This window comes from Mytilus edulis, chromosome 13 (genome assembly GCF_963676685.1).
Source record: "Mytilus edulis chromosome 13, xbMytEdul2.2, whole genome shotgun sequence".
Lineage (NCBI taxonomy): Eukaryota > Metazoa > Mollusca > Bivalvia > Mytilida > Mytilidae > Mytilus > Mytilus edulis.
Window position 1 is genome coordinate 61,322,807 of NC_092356.1, and position 19,097 is coordinate 61,341,903.

General features: G+C 32.5%; 1 protein-coding gene across 1 annotated transcript; it reads left to right on the plus strand.

The window, feature by feature from the left end:
- Nucleotides 1–2,518: 2,518 nt before the first annotated feature.
- On the plus strand, nucleotides 2,519–13,700 carry LOC139500449 (uncharacterized). Its single transcript, XM_071289187.1, has 6 exons — nucleotides 2,519–2,549; nucleotides 6,537–6,617; nucleotides 10,163–10,305; nucleotides 11,688–11,848; nucleotides 12,782–12,966; nucleotides 13,639–13,700. The coding sequence occupies exons 1-6, from the start codon at nucleotides 2,519–2,521 to the stop codon at nucleotides 13,698–13,700; spliced, it is 663 nt and encodes a 220-aa protein (XP_071145288.1).
- The last annotated feature ends 5,397 nt before the right edge of the window (nucleotides 13,701–19,097 follow it).

Below are 19,097 nucleotides of genomic sequence, written 5' to 3' on the forward strand. Positions count from 1 at the left end.
AACTACATGTAAATTGCGTGTAGGTAAAATTGTTATGGACACTCTAGAGCCAAAATGCTCAAAACTTGGTATGGTGTTACTCGTTAAGAATATCTTAAGTGCTAGTGACTTAAAAGTTCAAAGGTCAAGGTCACAGTGGCAGTTGTAATACAAGGCAATATCACCCTTGTGGACACCCTAAAACTAATATGCTTCAAAAGATTTTAACCACATTTGGTATATTGTTCCTCCTTGTAATGATCTGACATTTTTTACGTTCAAGACCAAAGGTCAAGGTCATGCAGATGGACTTGTTTTTTTTTCCTTGAAATGGCATAATACATAGGAAATTGGTTGCTTAATTTTTTACCTGCTGGTTCTAAAGACAATATTAAAGGTTTTCCCAGTTACTGAATGTTTTGTTTGATTTCTAAAAAAATAGTTTATGTATCAAATATGCATATTCAATTTACCATTTTCGGCATGTGTCATATACAAATATAGTGTCCATATTTGTCCCCAATATGCTACATACGAGGGGATGCCACGCTCGGCATTGCCTTGTTTGAACTGTAAAATGTGTAGACTAGTCTGAATAAACACCCATAATTATGCCCATGTTTACTGATCTATCTTAAAGGTTAGGTAATGGGTTCGTTGATTCCTTCTATTCAAAAGAGCTCTTTTCAGGAAAATATCATAATAATATAGACAAAAGGAAGAATGTGGAGAAAGCAACAAATGCGTCAAAATATGACATATAGAAATTGGTTATTGAGTAAACATTTGTGTGACAACAACTCAGACGATACATAAACAAATCAGAATAATGAAGAAAAAGTTGGTTTCCCTATGTGTACCTGCAGTGTTGAGTTTATGATTTTCATTATGTTACTTGATATGAAAAATAATAGTTTACTTGTACAAGTAAATCCTGAGCCTGTAATAGCTGCTCTTCTTGTTCCATTTGAATTAATAGAAACAACGCTGTCGCCTTTCTTGATCTCATAGAATCATATGATATGAGCTCCATGTTTTGTAAACGCCTTTCTTATCTGTCGTATGAGACTGACCAGTGCATATCGCGCATGGCACTTTAAATGTATTTTAGCGCGAAAAATTAACTTACATTAAGCTGGATTTATTGCTGTCGTACTTTCATCTTGTCGCCTTCTTACTTTTATTCGACGGCAACACGACGGGATTACGAGGTCTTCACGTAGTCGTGTTGCCATCGTAAGACCTTCGGGTTGCTTCGTGATTCATTCGTGTAGACATCGTTATGTAAAAACTGCCCGCTGGAAACGATGGAAACACGAACGCAATACGATGTTTAAAGATGTATTCCCGGTGACATTACGATGGTGAGTATGGTGATACGAACTCAATACGAACCCTCAACATCGGACGCATCTTCGGGGATTTTTTAACATGTTAAAAAATTTAGAACCCTTCCCGAAGTTGTCCCCGAAGGCAAGAAAAAGTGGCCGATGGGTCTACGATGGTTAAAGATGGCACTTCGAATAGCCCGATATGATACGATCAGTCCCGATTTTGAAAATTTCAATAATCGTGTTGCCATCGTCGTAAAAATCGGGACAGTGTGACGCGGGAATTAACATTTACTATAATGAAATAATGTGTGAATCACAAGAGTTTATACATGTTTTTGTACTACCTAGTATCTCTGATGATAGCAGTTTACCCTCTGTTACAAAATAACTACTTAAAATTTAATTAACTTTAACAATAAAAAAAATAAAGGTTGTACATCTATGAAAACAGACATAGATAATATCTTTACACAGCCTTAACTTTTTGTCTAAATTATTTGCGTAAGATTTTCAAATTAAACGTATTGTAAAATGACAAAACTGCTTTATTGACTAGATCTTGTTTTCTATGTAATTGATTGTATGTGATTATTTGCTTAATGTCCATTAGAAAATGATTCATCCCTTGACCATTTTGACTGTTTAGTATCAATTTCATTCATGTATTGGAAAGATCAAAAGGTTGAATTTTTGAAAACAGTTAAACAGTTGTAGTTTTTCTGTTTGAAATGTTTTACACTAGTCATTGTTAGGCCTGTTATAAAAAGCTTGCTGTTGCTGTAACTAAAGCTTTAGCTATCCAAGGCTCCGTATGTAAGGCCTAATTTTGACCTTTAACGGTTTATTTGTTACTCATTGTGATTTGAAGAGAGAGTTGGGACATTGGCACTCATACCACATCTTCTTATGTCTATATAAAAAGATATATACAACAGAAAAACCAAGAATATTAAACGTGTATGAAATTGGGTTTTGAATGCTGTCTCGAGACCTTAATAGTGAATAAACTTGCCGTGACATAAGAAATATTGAGGGATAAGGGTTAAACGGATATACATTTAGCCCTTTGTACAGCCTCTCAATTTCAGCGTTTCATATAATAATACTTATATTGTTATCCTATCTGTTCATTATTATTTTCCAAATATTTTCAGTCTGTCTTAGGTATCATTCTATCATTTTGCTAATGTGTAGAAAGATCAATAATGGATTTTGCATTGTCCGGAACATTCCAGCGTAAGTTGTATACTGAACATTATTGACAGTTAACGTAAAAATATTAGACGATGTTTTTTTACTTCTAATTCGACAGAACGTTCATTTACAAATAGTATCCGCTAATGGTCTGAACACATTAAAAATATGTATTATGATGGTAAGATACAAACGACAACCACTAAATTACAGGGTCCTGACTTGAGATAGACACATTCAGAATAAAGTTTGGTTTAACATGTTTATTGGTGGCTAACTCTAGCTAGTTTGTCATTAAAAAGAAATATAAGAATCTACATATGTTCTAAAATGTATTGTTAAGACAACAAGCATATGATATATCACTACACAAATGTAACCATCATATCAATAAAGTCAAACCAAACACTAGTATACTAACTTCAAATAGCACATATTATACAATTATTTCAAAACAGTCAACCTAATCATAATGACGTCCATTTAACTTATTGTTTCTTCTGCTTGCAGTTTCATTCCAAACAATAGTATTTAGAAGTTATATATAACAATAAGAACGTATGAAAATATAAGTATCTTTATTTTCTAAAAAAAAAATTTTGGACGACAATCATATGATATCTCACTTCCAGTCTCTTGTCAACATTTTTAACCAGACGATTCATTTCAAATAATATTTTAGTGTGAAATTTGCCCTTCTAACATTTGTTGAACAAACATATAATATTTGTTTTTCGTTCATGATTTTGTATATAAATTAGGCCGTTAGTTTTCTCGTTTGTATTGATATACATAATAATTACACTGGTATTAAAGAGATAATGGTAACTGCAATTACGATTATCCCGGCCAATATGGCGACGGTAGATATAGGTAAAATCTTTACACTCATTTTTCTTACATGTAGCATGCTTTTGTCAATAGTTACTCAGCTGCAAGGTTTATCTATACCATTACATCATATTTGAATCGTAACGGTGCACTGGAATTGTCTAAGCGCTGTGAAAATAGCCGTTGAACAATTCGGGATGATAATCGTAACTCTATGGTATTTTTCTTCTTTGATAATCGTAATTTTCTTAATCGGATAATAGTAACTGAAACATAATAAATGTGTCTTTCAGCATTTCAATGGTATTTTGTGTGTTAAAAATGTAAATGCCCAGTTTAACGATGAAATTAACGCATATAAAAATAAATGAAGAGACTTACAGGTTAATATTTGGATAAATTTACCTATATATCTCTATTTGATGAGAAAAAGGATGAATAAGCTATATCCCATATTCTAAAAGTGCAAACTTTCAATTCATTGCTCAAAATGAAAGTCACGTATACAACATTTTCATATGTCATATGTTGTTTGCCTCTTATATCACGTTTATACTAAAATTCTGTGCGAAATGAACAAAAGTTTCCATCAATAACTTTATTTATCGCTATTTTGTGCATTTTTCCTTTGATCTTTTTTGTGATAATTTTCATATCATGCTTCTCGCTTGAGATGGAAAAATTATCGCTAGAAACTAAGGAGGCCACGTGGCGTTGCTAACGAAATTAACATTCAAAATTGACAACGTCGTCATAGGTAAAATAGCGATAATCAGATTCTCATTGGTCATCTCAACTCGATGGCTTTTCTCACTGTCGATGTACCAGCTCAAGCCAGAAAATCAATCTCGTTAAGATAATCAACGATAATCTATAAAACTGCATGATCGGATTTAGTGTTCATATCTGACCCCCCATATCTCCCTTTTCCTTATAATTCAATAAATTCAGCCGTCCATATTTTTCCCTTGGATTCACTTTTTTCTATTTTATACTGATATAATATATGATTTAAAAAAAAATAAGTTCAACTGTTTTGATCAAATTATACCCATGTATTTTAGGACGTTTTTTTAAACAGTGCAATGGTAAAGGATCTAGAATAGTTACCAGTTTATTGTTACTATTGTTTATTGTCGCTTTTGTTTTTTTTACTTTTGTTTATCGTTACTTTTGTTTATTGTTACTTTTGTTTTTTTGTTTTTATTAGCCTTACCTATAGTCTTACGAATCATTTGACAGACGAAAAAAACCCACAAATATGTATATTAATAAATTACACCAAAGGGCATAAATGTAGATCATCACAGTCGGAACTGGTTTAATTACAAAGATGTTTATAGATTTTGAAACAAATATTTTGTGCTTCAGAAAAATGCATGAAAATTAGGTAAGGCTAATTTTTGGTTTCATTTAATAGAAAAGTACTAATTATATGGCAAGCATGCAAATACAAAAATGTTCCTTGTTTAGTACCTTCAATATTTTTCTCTACAATATCTTCCATGCATATGTATGCAGCATACTTTTCATATACCGAGTATTTATGAATTTTTTATAAGTTTGTTTCTTATTTTGCGGAATATGCGTAATTTAATTCTCAACTTTGCAGTCATTCTTTGAATAAGTATTTCTTGTAAGAAAATTTAAAGCCACATCAATTTTATTTCTTGATTTTCGGGATTTTGGCCAAACTATTAAAGAACACAAATCCATGTTTGGCAATGAACTCCACGTTACTTAATTGCATAATACACAAAGAATCCGATGTAGGGCCAATCTTTCTCTAGTCTTATATAGCATTAAATGTTTCAAGGATGTCATATTATCATAATTCAAAATTAAATTTGTGTTTTTTATAGTTTATGTCTGAGATACTGAAATTTCAGTGACAGTCATGAAGTAGCCAATATAAATAAGAAGATGTGGTATGTTTGCCAATGAGACAACTTTCCACAAGAGACCGACATGACTCATCATTAACAAATATAGGTCACCGTACGGTCTTCAACAATGAGCAAAGCCCATACCGCATAGTCAGCTACAAAAGACTCCGGAAAGGGACTGTAAAACATTTTTCGAAGTTATCCCTTATTCATCATAACTTTTAAGTTGTGATATCATCCATGAAAAATGATCGAAGTGACATGAAAACTGTAGCAACTAATTTCTCGTCAAACTGTTTTTGACGAATACTAAATGTCTTTCCTGCTTCGTTATGGCATAACAGGCTATGTTCTAGAATTAAATCAGCAGTGGCTTCCCGGGGGCAGAAATAGCACATATAACCACATGCAATAAATGAATTTAAACAATATTAACTATATTTACTATTTACTTCAGGATAAATTAATTTTTGTTTACTGTCTTAATCAGAAATATGATATAAGGTGACACATGCGTGTCGCCTGACAATTATTGTCATGTATCATAATTTCCATCGCTCATTCACATATTTTGTGGCATACCTAGTGTTTGGAAATTTCTGTAAATTAACAAAGTTCGTGTTTTCCCATTTCCAAATTTCTTGAAGCTTTTCACCCTTCCAATTTTATGATATATTAGTATGTAGCTGTTTTCATCAGAACTATTGATTATATATGCATTAAAAGAAATGTCATAAGATGTTGGTACGTTTCGTAAATAATTCATCGCCATAATTTCATAATATGCTATCAGATTTACGTTTTAAGTGTCAATATCAATAAAACAGTTTCCAGTTACGATTATCTTTTTTATTTTTAGATACCATAATTACGATTATCTTTTTTCCGAGTTACGATTATCATCCCGAATTTTTCAACGGCTATTTTCACAGCGCTTAGACAATTCCAGTGCACCGTTACGATTCAAATATGATGAAATGGTATAGATAAACCTTGCAGCTGAGTAACTATTGACAAATACATGCTACATTTAAGAAAAACGAGTGTAAAGATTTTATCTATATCTACCGTCGCCATATTGGGATAATCGTAATTGCAGTTACTATTATCTCTTTAATACCAGTGAATTATGTCTATTCGGGATCTTTATAACTGGCTATGCGGTATGGGATTTGCTTAATGTTGAAGGCTGTGTGGTAATTCCCATAGTTGTTAATTTATGTCATTTGGTCTCCATACCATGTCATCTTATGATTAATATTTACGTTTTGAAAAAAATCTAGATATTATTTAGATCTTGTTTTACTTTCAGTCATCACATTTATCTCATCGATGTTAATGGTATACACTAAAGGAGAAGACTGGGTTCATGTATTTACAGCGACCACTGGAGGTAAGAGTGTTATCCTGAATATGTATATCTTAAAGTTTAAAGTAAAAATTATTTTCGATGCTGATTAAATATATATGTACATACAGTTGTTGGATAGCGGTTGATTATGTTTTTTCTATATGGTACATTGTTTTATGAATATACATTAGTGTGTCTTTCTTTTCTCTTCGTTGTAATCATTGATTTAATTGTATTCATTGATTTAATTGTATTCATTGATTTAATTGTATTCATTGATTTAATTGTATTCAAATAATTGTAATCATTTTGTAATCAGTTTGTACCAAATTTAACATGTGATTATTCTGCATGTAAAAAGTAAAATCACAAAAATACTGAACTCAGAGGAAAATCAATTAGGAAAGTCCATAATACATGGCAAAATCAAATAACAAAACGCATCAAAAATGAATGGACAAGAACTGTCATATTCCTGACTTGGTACAGGCATTTTCAAATGTAGAAAATGGTGGATTAAACCTGGTTCTATAGCGCTAACCCTCTCACTTTAATAACAGTCTCATCAAATTCCGTTATATTTACATGATGCGTTAAATAAACAGTCACAATCAATAAAATAGTCAAATATGGGTAATACTTAATTGACGTCTTTAATTGACAATAAAATTTATTTGATTTGATTTGATTCTATGGACCTCCCTTGTTTGAAATGCCTTAAAGTTCGGTCGTTTGTTTTACTTTTTTAAAAATAAATAAATAAGTAAAATACAAAATTGGTTAAATCAATATACCCAAACAACACTAAAACTAAAGTTTTAACTATTCAAATTCCCAAACAAATATTTATTATATATTCTGTGATACTGTTGTTTGATAAATAAAACAAATGTTTTACTATACAATTACGATAATTTGATTGAAATAAGTTTTCTACAGGTACAATCAAACTTCAAAATCAAATCTTTATATCTATTGAAAAATTTAGTAAAGGTTTTAAGTAATTTACGATAACGAAATCCCTGGCTTGATAATGCACCAGTAATACATAGATAGCGATCGTTATAATTAAAAACGTCACAACAGATGCGGCCACAGTGAACGAGCTGTCAAATATATAAACGCTGTAAGATGGTGCAAAAGAACATCACCATCTTAAAATGGAAAATTAACAATAGGGAACGAAAAATCGTCCCTTTTGTCGTTAATTTTAGTGTGGAGTTTCCTGTTTAAAACCGAAATATCTTAATCAAGGAAAGGACAGTTAAAAACGTTTAAATTTGATTTATTCAAAGTAAGTTCCTTTGGGTAAATTTTAGCAGTGTATTGATTAAATTCTTGATTATTTAACGAAAACATATCATTAATATAACGGTAAGTGTTGTTGAATTTATCAATAAAAAGCAATTTAGACGAGTCTTTACTGAGTTTAGTCATAAACTGTGACTAATAACATTAGAAAAAACAAGTCTGCTATTACAGGGGCACAATAAGGACCTAAATGGATACATACAACCTGTCGATAAACTGTGTTGCCGAAATGTACACAGATAGTAGCAAGGAGAAAATTAACAGCTTCAATCATCTCATCACACTTCCTGTAAATATATCTAGCATATTTACTTTTCTCATTAGAGAGGAAGGCTTTAAATGAGTTACAGCAAATATGTACCAAACGACCATTTATTTAAATAGGAAAACTTGATTTTGATAAGATAGGATGGAAGTGTAGTGTAATGTAAAGAGAAGAAGAATCAAAAGGACCATCAAAAGCACGTAGTTTTATCTAAACGTCCAAAGACTTTGTTACACTAAAAAATGTTTACCTCTGTACTCTTCACATCAAATTTACTATTATATTCGAATTTACATTTGTACGTTGTTTTATTTAACGCCATTTGTTTCCCATCGAATTAAGAGTTTTCTTAATGACAATACATCTTATATGAATGCTAAATGTAACGTCTATGTTATATAGGCACCTACGTTTCAATAGTGTATTTTACATTGTAATGTTATACCTCTGTCTCAAGTTAGATTGAAGGTTGTCGCCTGTTTTTGAGATTGGGAATTCAATAAGATCATATTTTAGTTCTTTGTTCTACTTAATGAACTAATTCAATCGTTAAGAAAACATCTTATCCATATTATGATTAGTGGCTAGAAGTTCGATTTTGTTAAGACATTTGCGCATTTATCAATATTTCTCCTTCTTCAATGTTGTTGATCCTTCGGGTACTTGAGTTTATATATCTTAACTTGTTTGGAGTTTGAATTCCAGATATATAATTATATTGAAATTCCTACTCATCTATTGCATCGATTTTTCAACTGTGTTAAAAAAAATCTGATTTTCACTTGTTACAGATACATTTTTTGTTTAAGAATGTCATTTGGGTTTTGTTTTCGATAAACTAGACGTTTGTATATCAGCAAATAATTTGTTTCCACCATTAAAAATAACAAAATCCACCCAAGACTAGTTTACATATTTTATTTCAAATGTGTTACAGAATGTTTTATCGTCTCGCTCGCCTTTATTTTAAACAGTGGCAAAAGATCCAAGAAGGACATTCAAGTCCGTATTCGGAAAATATAAAAGAAAATAATAAGAAAGAAGACCCTGAGCAACACAAACCTCAACAAAAATCGGGGATGGTCGCAGGTTCTCCGGAAGAATAACAAAATCTTTCTCACACGAGGCAGTCGTTGTGTTGCTCATATTAGTATAAGTTTCGATGAAAATTTGCAATCGGTTATGTCAGATTCGATGAAAAGAGGGCCGGATGTACTTACAAGAATTGAACATCATTATTTGAAAATTTAAAGATTTCAGTTTTTAAAGCAGCGACTTCCTTTTAGACACCTATCTTTTTATTTCTTCGGAAACCAGTCGACCGAAGTTATGTTTAAATCAATTAAGGTATAACGTCACAGAACCATCCTTGCACCGAGTACCCAAATTGAACCTATTCAACATAAACAGCTGAGAAATTCGTAAGAGTTTTCTATAAGACTAAACAATTTGTATTTCTATTAATTGACATTATGCACATCTTACAAATGTCTTACAAAAGAGGTGAATATATTCAAATATGCACTCAACGTTCACAATTTATATCAACAGATGTAGCTTTCACTGCAAAAAAAATGTACGATAACGACGATATGCGACGTTCATTAAAAGTCATCTTTTTAAAAGGAACAAAACAAATATGCCAAACACATCCATTAATTTTTTTTAGTGAGCTTGAATAAATGTCAAATGGTTCTAAATGTTTGAAAAAAAAAGACAAAACATCTGTTTATCGGTTGTTAATGATGTGAATATAAGCATGGATGCAATTTGGGTACTCCCCATTACGGAATCATGGATAGATTGAATGTCGATTCAACGCCACGAATCAATATGGATTAAAAATTAAATTGGTGTATCTATATAACAAAGAGGGATACGGCTACAAAATCAACATAGAATGGACAATTTTGTCTTGACTATAAAATAACGCAGTTAAAAACTGTCAAAAAGGTGCAATTTGGTTACCCTCACTTTAGACTATACATTCTATGTATGTACCATTTTGTAGGGAAAGGTAGTGTTTATAACTTGTATACTGACGAGAATTCATCTGTTCAGGAACAAAGAACCAAAGAAATTTCCTCATCGACTGTCAAACGCCATTACAAGTCTGACCTCATCAATTACTGGGAACACCTCAATATTGAAAAAGTAACGTTACAATCATTTTTAAATGTATAATTTCACATAATCACGTACAGACAACTGCAACTTTGCATAGCTGATACAGTAAAAAAATAAAGTCTCGAGGCTTTGACCTCTAGTTGCTAAATACAATCTACCATATCTGGTCTCTGAAGACAGTTCTTAAGTTGGAAAACATTCCGCATCTTCTTATTGTTGTGTTACGTAATGCATTTTTGTTTTCTTACAATAAAATAAAATAATCATAGATACCAGGACTAAACTTTGTATATACGCCAGACGCGCGTTAGACTTTTCTGGTATTGCATATTTATGTCCGTGAATGATGATACTAGAAATTTATCATATAAGCTTTGTTTTTTGTGATTTGTAAACTTTGACAAGGACTATAAAATACAGTTGTCAATGAGAACCCATGTTTTAATATTCTTTGTGTGAACGGAAAAGATAAGTTAATGGTTTCATGTCTTGTAAAATGTAATATGCTTAAATCACCTTTGAAATTTTTTTTCTACTACTGTATTTCTTGAAGTAAATAGACTTTTGTAAAAACAAATACTAGTACATAAATATACAAAGATGTTGTATGAGTTCCAATGAGACAACTCTCCATACAAAACTTGATTTGTAAAAGTAATCCAGATAAGATCAAAGAACTGTCTTCAATACGGAGCATTGGCTCACACCGAACAGCAAGCTATAAAGAGCCCCTTAAATGACTAGTGTATAACCATGCAAACATGAAAAACAGCAGACTTTTCTATATGTAAATACGAGAAACGAGAAACATTTATGAACCACATCAGCAAACGACGAGCATTGAAAATAAGGTTCCTGACTTAGGACAGGTGCAAACAAATGCAGCAGGTTTAAACGTTTTAATAGGTAAAAACCTTCACCCTTATCTGAAACAATATTGTAACATCACAACATAGAAAGACACCATATCAATTGAAATAGAACATGTAATACATGTATGTACATTTTTCATTGCTTTATATATTTTCAACTAATTCTCAAATGTACCATACTTATAATTTAATACGCCAGACGCGCGTTTTGTCTACAGAGACTCATCAGTGACGCTCAGATCAAAATAAGTACAAAGTGGAAGAGCATTGAAGCCGAAAAATTCAAAAAAGTGCTTACCAAAATGATATATCTGAAACATCTACTGTAAATTCAGAAATTATTGCGTGCGTTTTTCATTTTGATTTTGTCCTTTTAGAGTAAAAAGCGATTCTAAATTTTGCGATATCGTGGAAAAAAAACTGTAGATTCAAAATACGAATTCAAATAATTGCGATTATTATTCTGTCGCCATTTTCCACATAATAAAATTATCGCCATAATTACTACATTTACAGTATCCCTTTTTATATTAACAGGTGAAAGTATCGATCAATAAAGATGGTGCTGAAAGAGAATATTTTATATTTAATGGGACGAAGAGTAGCAAAACAGACTGGTTTTCTCGAAAAAGACTACTGAACACTAGTTATCAGGATTTGAATTCGACAATTCATACTAATTATTTTCAAATTAACGGGTATGTAAAATCTACCTATAGTTTTATTTTGGTCAATGTGGCCATGTACATAATGGCTCATTTGTTTTATCACCAAATATGTGATAATTCATTCCGTTATTAACGTCAATGTAAAAGTTACTCGTAACGGAATTTAAATGGGTTTTCAAGCTTTCTTGTGTCATTTAATGTTTGAAACAAATATCATCCGAGAGTTTTTAATATTAGAAGATAAAAAGATCCAACATTTTTATTTCGTATTCAATAGTTTATAGTTTTTCATGTGCTGAAGTCCACAAATTGTTCCTCTGTTATTAACAATCCAAGATGGCCGAAGACACATAAACTGTATAACTAATGTTTAAAAGTAACCTCAAATTGGCAGGTCTCATTTTATCATATATTAAAATATGGAGATGAGGTATGATTGCTATGAGACAACTATAAACTTAAGTTGCGATTAAGTAAATGTGGTACGTGTTGCTCATTCTTTTGGTTGTCTATGTTGTGTTTTATGTACTGTTGTTTGTCTGTTTGTCTTTTTGTGTAAGAAATATTGTTGTCAGTTTCTTTTCGAATTATGCGTTTGACTGTCCGTTTGGTAATTATTTGTCTCCGTTTTATGTAATAGTCCTGTTAAATATCTCAAACCACAGATATGGGTTGTTTATATGCACAATGTATCTAAGAGTTTGGAAGTGTTCGACGTAGTGGGTCTCTTCTTGTATTTGAAAACATTCAATGTGAATCTTGAACCTCATTCTTACACTAACAATTAAGGATTACATGGAGTAGTCGAACTTATTCTTTCTTATGATTATATTGGTTGCATGGGTAATGTTTTCAATTTGTGTGTATTGAAAATTTAATATCATTCGATCATGTTAAGAACAATCTAAATATTGCCTGTAATTGATCAATGCATCTTCTGAATAATCTGTATGTAATTTATAGAGACCAACAAAATAAAAGACGTTTTTTCATCAACAAATATTATGCTGGTTGCCAATATGATAGTGGTTGGCTAGTGGTATTGGATATGAATGCCAGGCGTTCGTGTACATGGGGAAAAAAATATAAACAGCAGGGACCGCTTGTGTCATACTGTCCATCGCACGTCGCTTGTATATATGACAAATGTATGTATTTACATTATACAATAAGCTCATAATCAAATATTGAAATGAGGAGATAATGATTAGATGAAAAAAAGTTGACAAAACGTTCGATAGTGTTCATTTTGGAACTAATATATCTCTCTTGTTGCAAAGTTCCGTACTGAATCAATCCTAACAAAATATGTACATTAGGACAGTTACTTTGATATGTTCAGTGTAAATGTTTGTACAAATATCCAAACACTTATCAATGTATCTAAAACTATATAATTGGTTGGCGTTCTCAAGATCATTCTAAGCTAATATAGATAAAAGAACAAAATCCTGCTCATTCTTTTATTCAAGATATTTTTGTTTTTAACTCTCTTAAAAATAAGATAATAATATCATTGTAAACTTTTGATCTAACGTATTTTAAGTTTTTTTCAGTAACTCGTGTAAGCATCTCGTAAACTCGTCGAAGAAAATTAAAACTAAACAACCCATATCGTCTTTCTTGTTCGAGTAAGCTTTAAAAACTCAAAATAAAAGAACAGAGGGCACCATAGAAAAGCAATTTGACAATATTAATTAAATCAAATGCACATCTTAAATTACACTAAATATTAAAGTAGAGACATAAATGATGCTAATTTTTTTTACAACAATAAGTTGTATTCTACAATGCAGTATCAGTGTTTTGTAAATATATAGTTGCAGGTAAAGATGATATGCTGGCTGATAATTTAGAAATATATATCAAATGTAAGTATTAAAGAAAGGCTGTTCAAAAGTCATAAATCGATTGAGAGAAAACAAATCCGGATTACAAACTAAAACCGTGGGAAACACATCAACTATGAAAAGGAAAACAACGAACGAAACAACGGAACACTGAAGTGCAACAAAACAAAAACGAAAATGAAACATACACAGAAGTGAACAATTAGATAACAACTGGCATATTCCCCTTTGGAACAGAACATTTAAGAACAAAACAGTTGGTTGAATCTGGTTTTATGGCTGTTAAACGTCTGTGCTTTATGGCAATGTTAAACAAACCGCTAGTTTTTTTAATTAGGTTTACTTATCTAAAGTATTTTATTACAATTACAAGAATATTTATATAGAATATTGTGTTAGTAATAGTGCAACTAACAATGTCGGCCTTTTTTCCAAAATCGAACTGTGTAAAACAAATACATCCTGTGCACAGAGTTGCTACAAACTAAAATCGTACACATTAACTGCGGGATTTTTTACATTTACATACAAATAGAAAATAAAAAAAAAATAGAATCGCCACTATAGTCCGGCGGCTACAAGCATATTTCAGACGGATTGTGCACATCCTGCTACAAGCATGAAATTTGGCATAGACCTTCCTCAATTATTACTCTTTCATTTCAGATAGGGAGGCATGTGAAAAAAATGTCTCACTTCCGGTAAAATCCAAAATGGCGGACGTCATACTTGAATCAGCCTTATATCGAAGGCTAGTATTAGAAAAGGTGTTATTATCATGCGTCTAGCATAATGTTTGGTTATGTACTACTTTTGGATAAATTAAATAGATAAGATGTCTTCAGAAACCCTACTTCCGGTTAAAATCCAACATGGCGGACATTGTACTTAAATAAGCTTATTTTTTAGGGAGGGTAATTGAAATGTATTTTAACATATTGCTACTATCATTACATTGTGCAGGAACCTTTCTTTGGTGCTTCTGATCGATACAATGTAAAGACATATGTCTTAAAACCCCTTACTTCCGGTAATATCCAAAATGGCGGACATTAAAATATCAATTAATTATTCAAATTTTCAACTTTTTTTAAAATGTAAAGAACATGATTTTTTTGTGCTGGTCATTTACCTTTTGCCATTAAGTTATCCCCAAAACCACTTATTCTATCATGTTGTAAATGTTTAAATATAAAGTTGACCCTTCCGGTAAACATATGACGTCAATTTCAAAGATGAGTCCTCAATCTATTTCTTCGATGTAGAGTTTTGGATAGATTGATAAAAACAAAATAAAATCACTATTGTACTAACCCCTATTTAAAATTACTACAATTTTCGGCCAAAAATAACGACATGCACACATCGCAGTGCACGGGAGACCCGATTTTCCACATTAAAAACTACCGCAGCATCCTTTCTTACATCCACAATGTACAAGCTTCTGTTTTTTAAAAGATATCCTCTTTGTCTTTACCTGGAGTGGGTAGCATACCCATCTGTTAAGTTTGTGCGATCTTACAGTAATATCCCGGTGATTTAGTTTGATCAATCATCATTCTTTATATTAAAGTCACATCTTCAAATACCATCAATATCTCCCACGTAGTATTTTTTTTTTCATTTCAAGAACAGAGATAACCAAACACAACAGGTAAAGAAATGGATAACAATAAGTGTGTCAGATCACTCACTGCCTAGTGCATTTGAAAGGCCATTGATAGCTATTAATCCAAAGTCTTTTGCCCTCCCAAACACACTCCATAGTTCGTCTACCTCTATGTCACGGAATAGCGAAACAGTAATGACAGCATCATCAGTAACGACTGTTCGAATAATGACTTGTTTAATTTCGTGTTTCACTGCATCAGACACATGAACCATGATTCTTGTGTCTGCTTTTAAATGTGAACTTGGTGCTAAACTTGAAATATATCACGTGGTGGATAAGATAGAATATCCTGACCATTTGTTGCTATAACTACCATACGCAAAATTTATGGATGTGCGAAACAATACCACATTCTTTGTAAATGTAGGAAATCAGCTCTCCGATTGTGAATTGCGGCCTAACGAGTATGCTGATTGGGTATTATGTCCTTACCTTAATAAAATACCTTGAAACTGTAATACGAGTGGATGAAGTCTTGGTTGCGTATGGTAGTTATAGCAACAAATGGTCAGGATATTCTATCTAATGTTAATGTTAACCCAATCTGATAAGGTTTTTTTCGATCTTACAACAAAACAACGTATCGTTGTTAATAACATTAAATTTATCAAATCCATATGGTGATGTTGGCTGGTCAATCATCATTCTAACTGCTAAAGTCACATCTTTAAACGCCTTTCATGTCACCAACGCAGTTCGTTTTCCAGCAAACGTGTTATCTTTTAATGCCTAGTGCATTTGAAAGATCATTGATAGATATATATCTTACGATTTTCCCCCTTCCTAATGTAAACCAAAGTTTTTCTGTCCCTATGTCACAGAATAGCGAAACAGCAAAGACATCAGTAGCGACTGTTCGAGTCATGACTCTGTGTTTCACTGCATCAGACACATCGATCTTGATTCTAGTGTCAGTCTCTTCGTATATACATGTTGCTAAATTTGAAACATCATCAAGTGGTGGATAACATTGAACATCCTGAGCATTTGTTGCTACAACTATCTTGTAATCAAAATTGTATTGAGCAAGCTGCTGTGAATAAAAACTTAAAAGTTGTTTTTTATTGTCGTCATCTCTCAGAAAACATTGCCAATTTTGAGGATGCTTTAACCCTGGATTCGTCTGTGTATTCCTCTTCCCCTAAATGTTGCTCTTGCTTCTTTTAGCAGCTTTCAAACTACCCGTATTGTCTGTGTTCGCATCCGACACTATATCCACTGTGAACTTGTTACAGTTTCAAGGTGTTTCCTAACGAGTATGATGATTGGGTATTATGTCCTTTAAGTTACCTTAATACAATACCTTGAAACTGTAACAAGAGTGGATCAAGTCTTTGATGAGTATAGTAGTTGTAGCAATAAATGCTCAGGATGTTCTATCTTATCCACCACGTGATGTATTTCAAGTTTAGCACCAGGTTCACATAAAGAGACAGACACTTTAATCATGATGCATGTGTCTGATGCAGAGAAACAGAGAAACACGAACTTAAACGAGTCATGGTTAACAGTCACTGATGATGCTGTCAATACTATTTCGCTATTCCGTGACATAGGGGCTGACGAACTATGGATTGGGTTTGGGAAGGCAAAAATCTTTGGATTAATATCTATCAATGGCCTTTCAAATGGTGATGTTGGCTGGTCAATCATCATTCTAACTGCTAAAGTCACATCTTTAAACGCCTTTAATGTCACCAACGCAGTTCGTTTTCCAGCAAACGTTCCAGCAAACGGGTTATCTTTTAATGCCTAGTGCATTTGAAAGATCATTGATAGATATATATCTTACGATTTTTTCCCTTCCAAATGTAAACCAAAGTTTTTCTGTCCCTATGTCACTGCAGAATAGCGAAACAGCAAAGACTTCAGTAGCGACTGTTCGAGTCCTGACTCTGTGTTTCACTGCATCAGACACATCGATCTTGATTCTAGTGTCAGTCTCTTCGTATATACATGGTGCTAAATTTGAAACATCAACAAGTGGTGGATAACATTGAACATCCTGAGCATTTGTTGCTACAACTATCTTGTAATCAAAATTGTATTGAGCAAGCTGCTGTGAATGAAAACTTAAAAGTTGTTTTTTATTGTCGTCATCTCTCAGAAAACATTGCCAATTTTGAGGATGCTTTAACCCTGGATTCGTCTGTGTATTCCTCTTCCCCTAAATGTTGCTCTTGCTTCTTTTAGCAGCTTTCAAACTACCAGTATTGTCTGTGTTCGCATCCGACACTACATCCACTGTGAACTTGTTACAGTTTCAAGGTATTTCCTAACGAGTATGATGATTGGGTATTATGTCCTTTAAGTTACCTTAATACAATACCTTGAAACTGTAACAAGAGTGGATCAAGTCTTTGATGAGTATAGTAGTTGTAGCAACAAATGCTCAGGATGTTCTATCTTATCCACCACGTGATGTATTTCAAGTTTAGCACCAGGTTCACATAAAGAGACAGACACTTTAATCATGATGCATGTGTCTGATGCAGAGAAACAGAGAAACACGAACTTAAACGAGTCATGGTTAACAGTCACTGATGATGCTGTCAATACTATTTCGCTATTCCGTGACATAGGGGCTGACGAACTATGGATTGGGTTTGGGAAGGCAAGAATCTTTGGATTAATATCTATCAATGGCCTTTCAAATGCACTAGGCAATGAATGATCACACACACTTATATCTGACCAATACCTTTACCGGTTGTAATACTGTTCTCTCTTTGCTTGAAAAGGAAAAAAAGACTGCGTGGGAGACATTGATGGTATTTGAAGATGCGACTTTAACATAGAGAATGATGATTGGTCAGCCTAAATCACCGAGGTTTAAATTTAAGATCGCAAAATAATATCAGATGGAGCTAACACGATTAACGAAGCAAGAAATTCCTTTTTTTTCACAAAACGGAAGGCTAATTATAAGTGAGGCTATTCCCACAACTTGGTCTAGTCTTTTCAAGCATGTGAAATGTGCAATATACTAATGCAGGTGTTTACTGAGACGACTTTGAGATTGGCTCTTATGCTATCCAGTCCAGACACTAATGGATTGCGAAGGGACAAAGAGGGTCCCTTTGAAAAAAACTCTTTCTTAGGCCTCGTAATTTTTTCAGAAGCTTGTACATTGTGGATGTAAGAAAGGATGCCGCGGTCAATTTTAATGTGAAAAATCTTGTTTCCCGTGCACTGCGTTGTGTGCATGTGGTGGTGACTGAGAAAAAACATGTATTCCTGACAAATAGTAGTTATTAAAAAAAAAGTTTTTGTACTATAGTGATTTAATTTTGTTTTAATCAATCTATCCAAAACTCTACTTCGAAGAAATGGATAGAGGACTCATCTTTGAAATTTACGTCATATTTTTACCGGAAGTGTCAACTCTATGTTTAAACATTTACAACATGATAGAATTAGTGGTTTTTGGGATAACTTAAAGCCAAAACTTTAATGACCAGCACAAAAAAAAAACATTTTCTTTACATTTTAAAAAAAGTTGAAAATTTGAATAATTAATTGATATTTCTATGTCCGCCATTTTGGATATAACCGGAAGTCAGGGTTTTTAAGACTTATGTCTTATACATTGTATCCATCAGAAGCACCAAAGAAAGTGTCCTGCACAATATAATGATAGTAGCAATACGTTAAAATACATTTCAATTACCCTCCCTAAAAAATAAGCTTATTTAATTACAATGTCCGCCATGTTGAATTTTAACCGGAAGTAGGGTTTCTGAAGACATCTTATCTA

Coding starts and splice junctions, on each gene's coding strand:
- LOC139500449 (XM_071289187.1), top strand. CDS start 2,519: ATGGATTTTGCATTGTCCGGAACATTCCAGC. Junction 6,618..10,162: donor ATTTACAGCGACCACTGGAG/GTAAGAGTGTTA, acceptor ACCATTTTGTAG/GGAAAGGTAGTGTTTATAAC. Junction 10,306..11,687: donor AACACCTCAATATTGAAAAA/GTAACGTTACAA, acceptor TTATATTAACAG/GTGAAAGTATCGATCAATAA.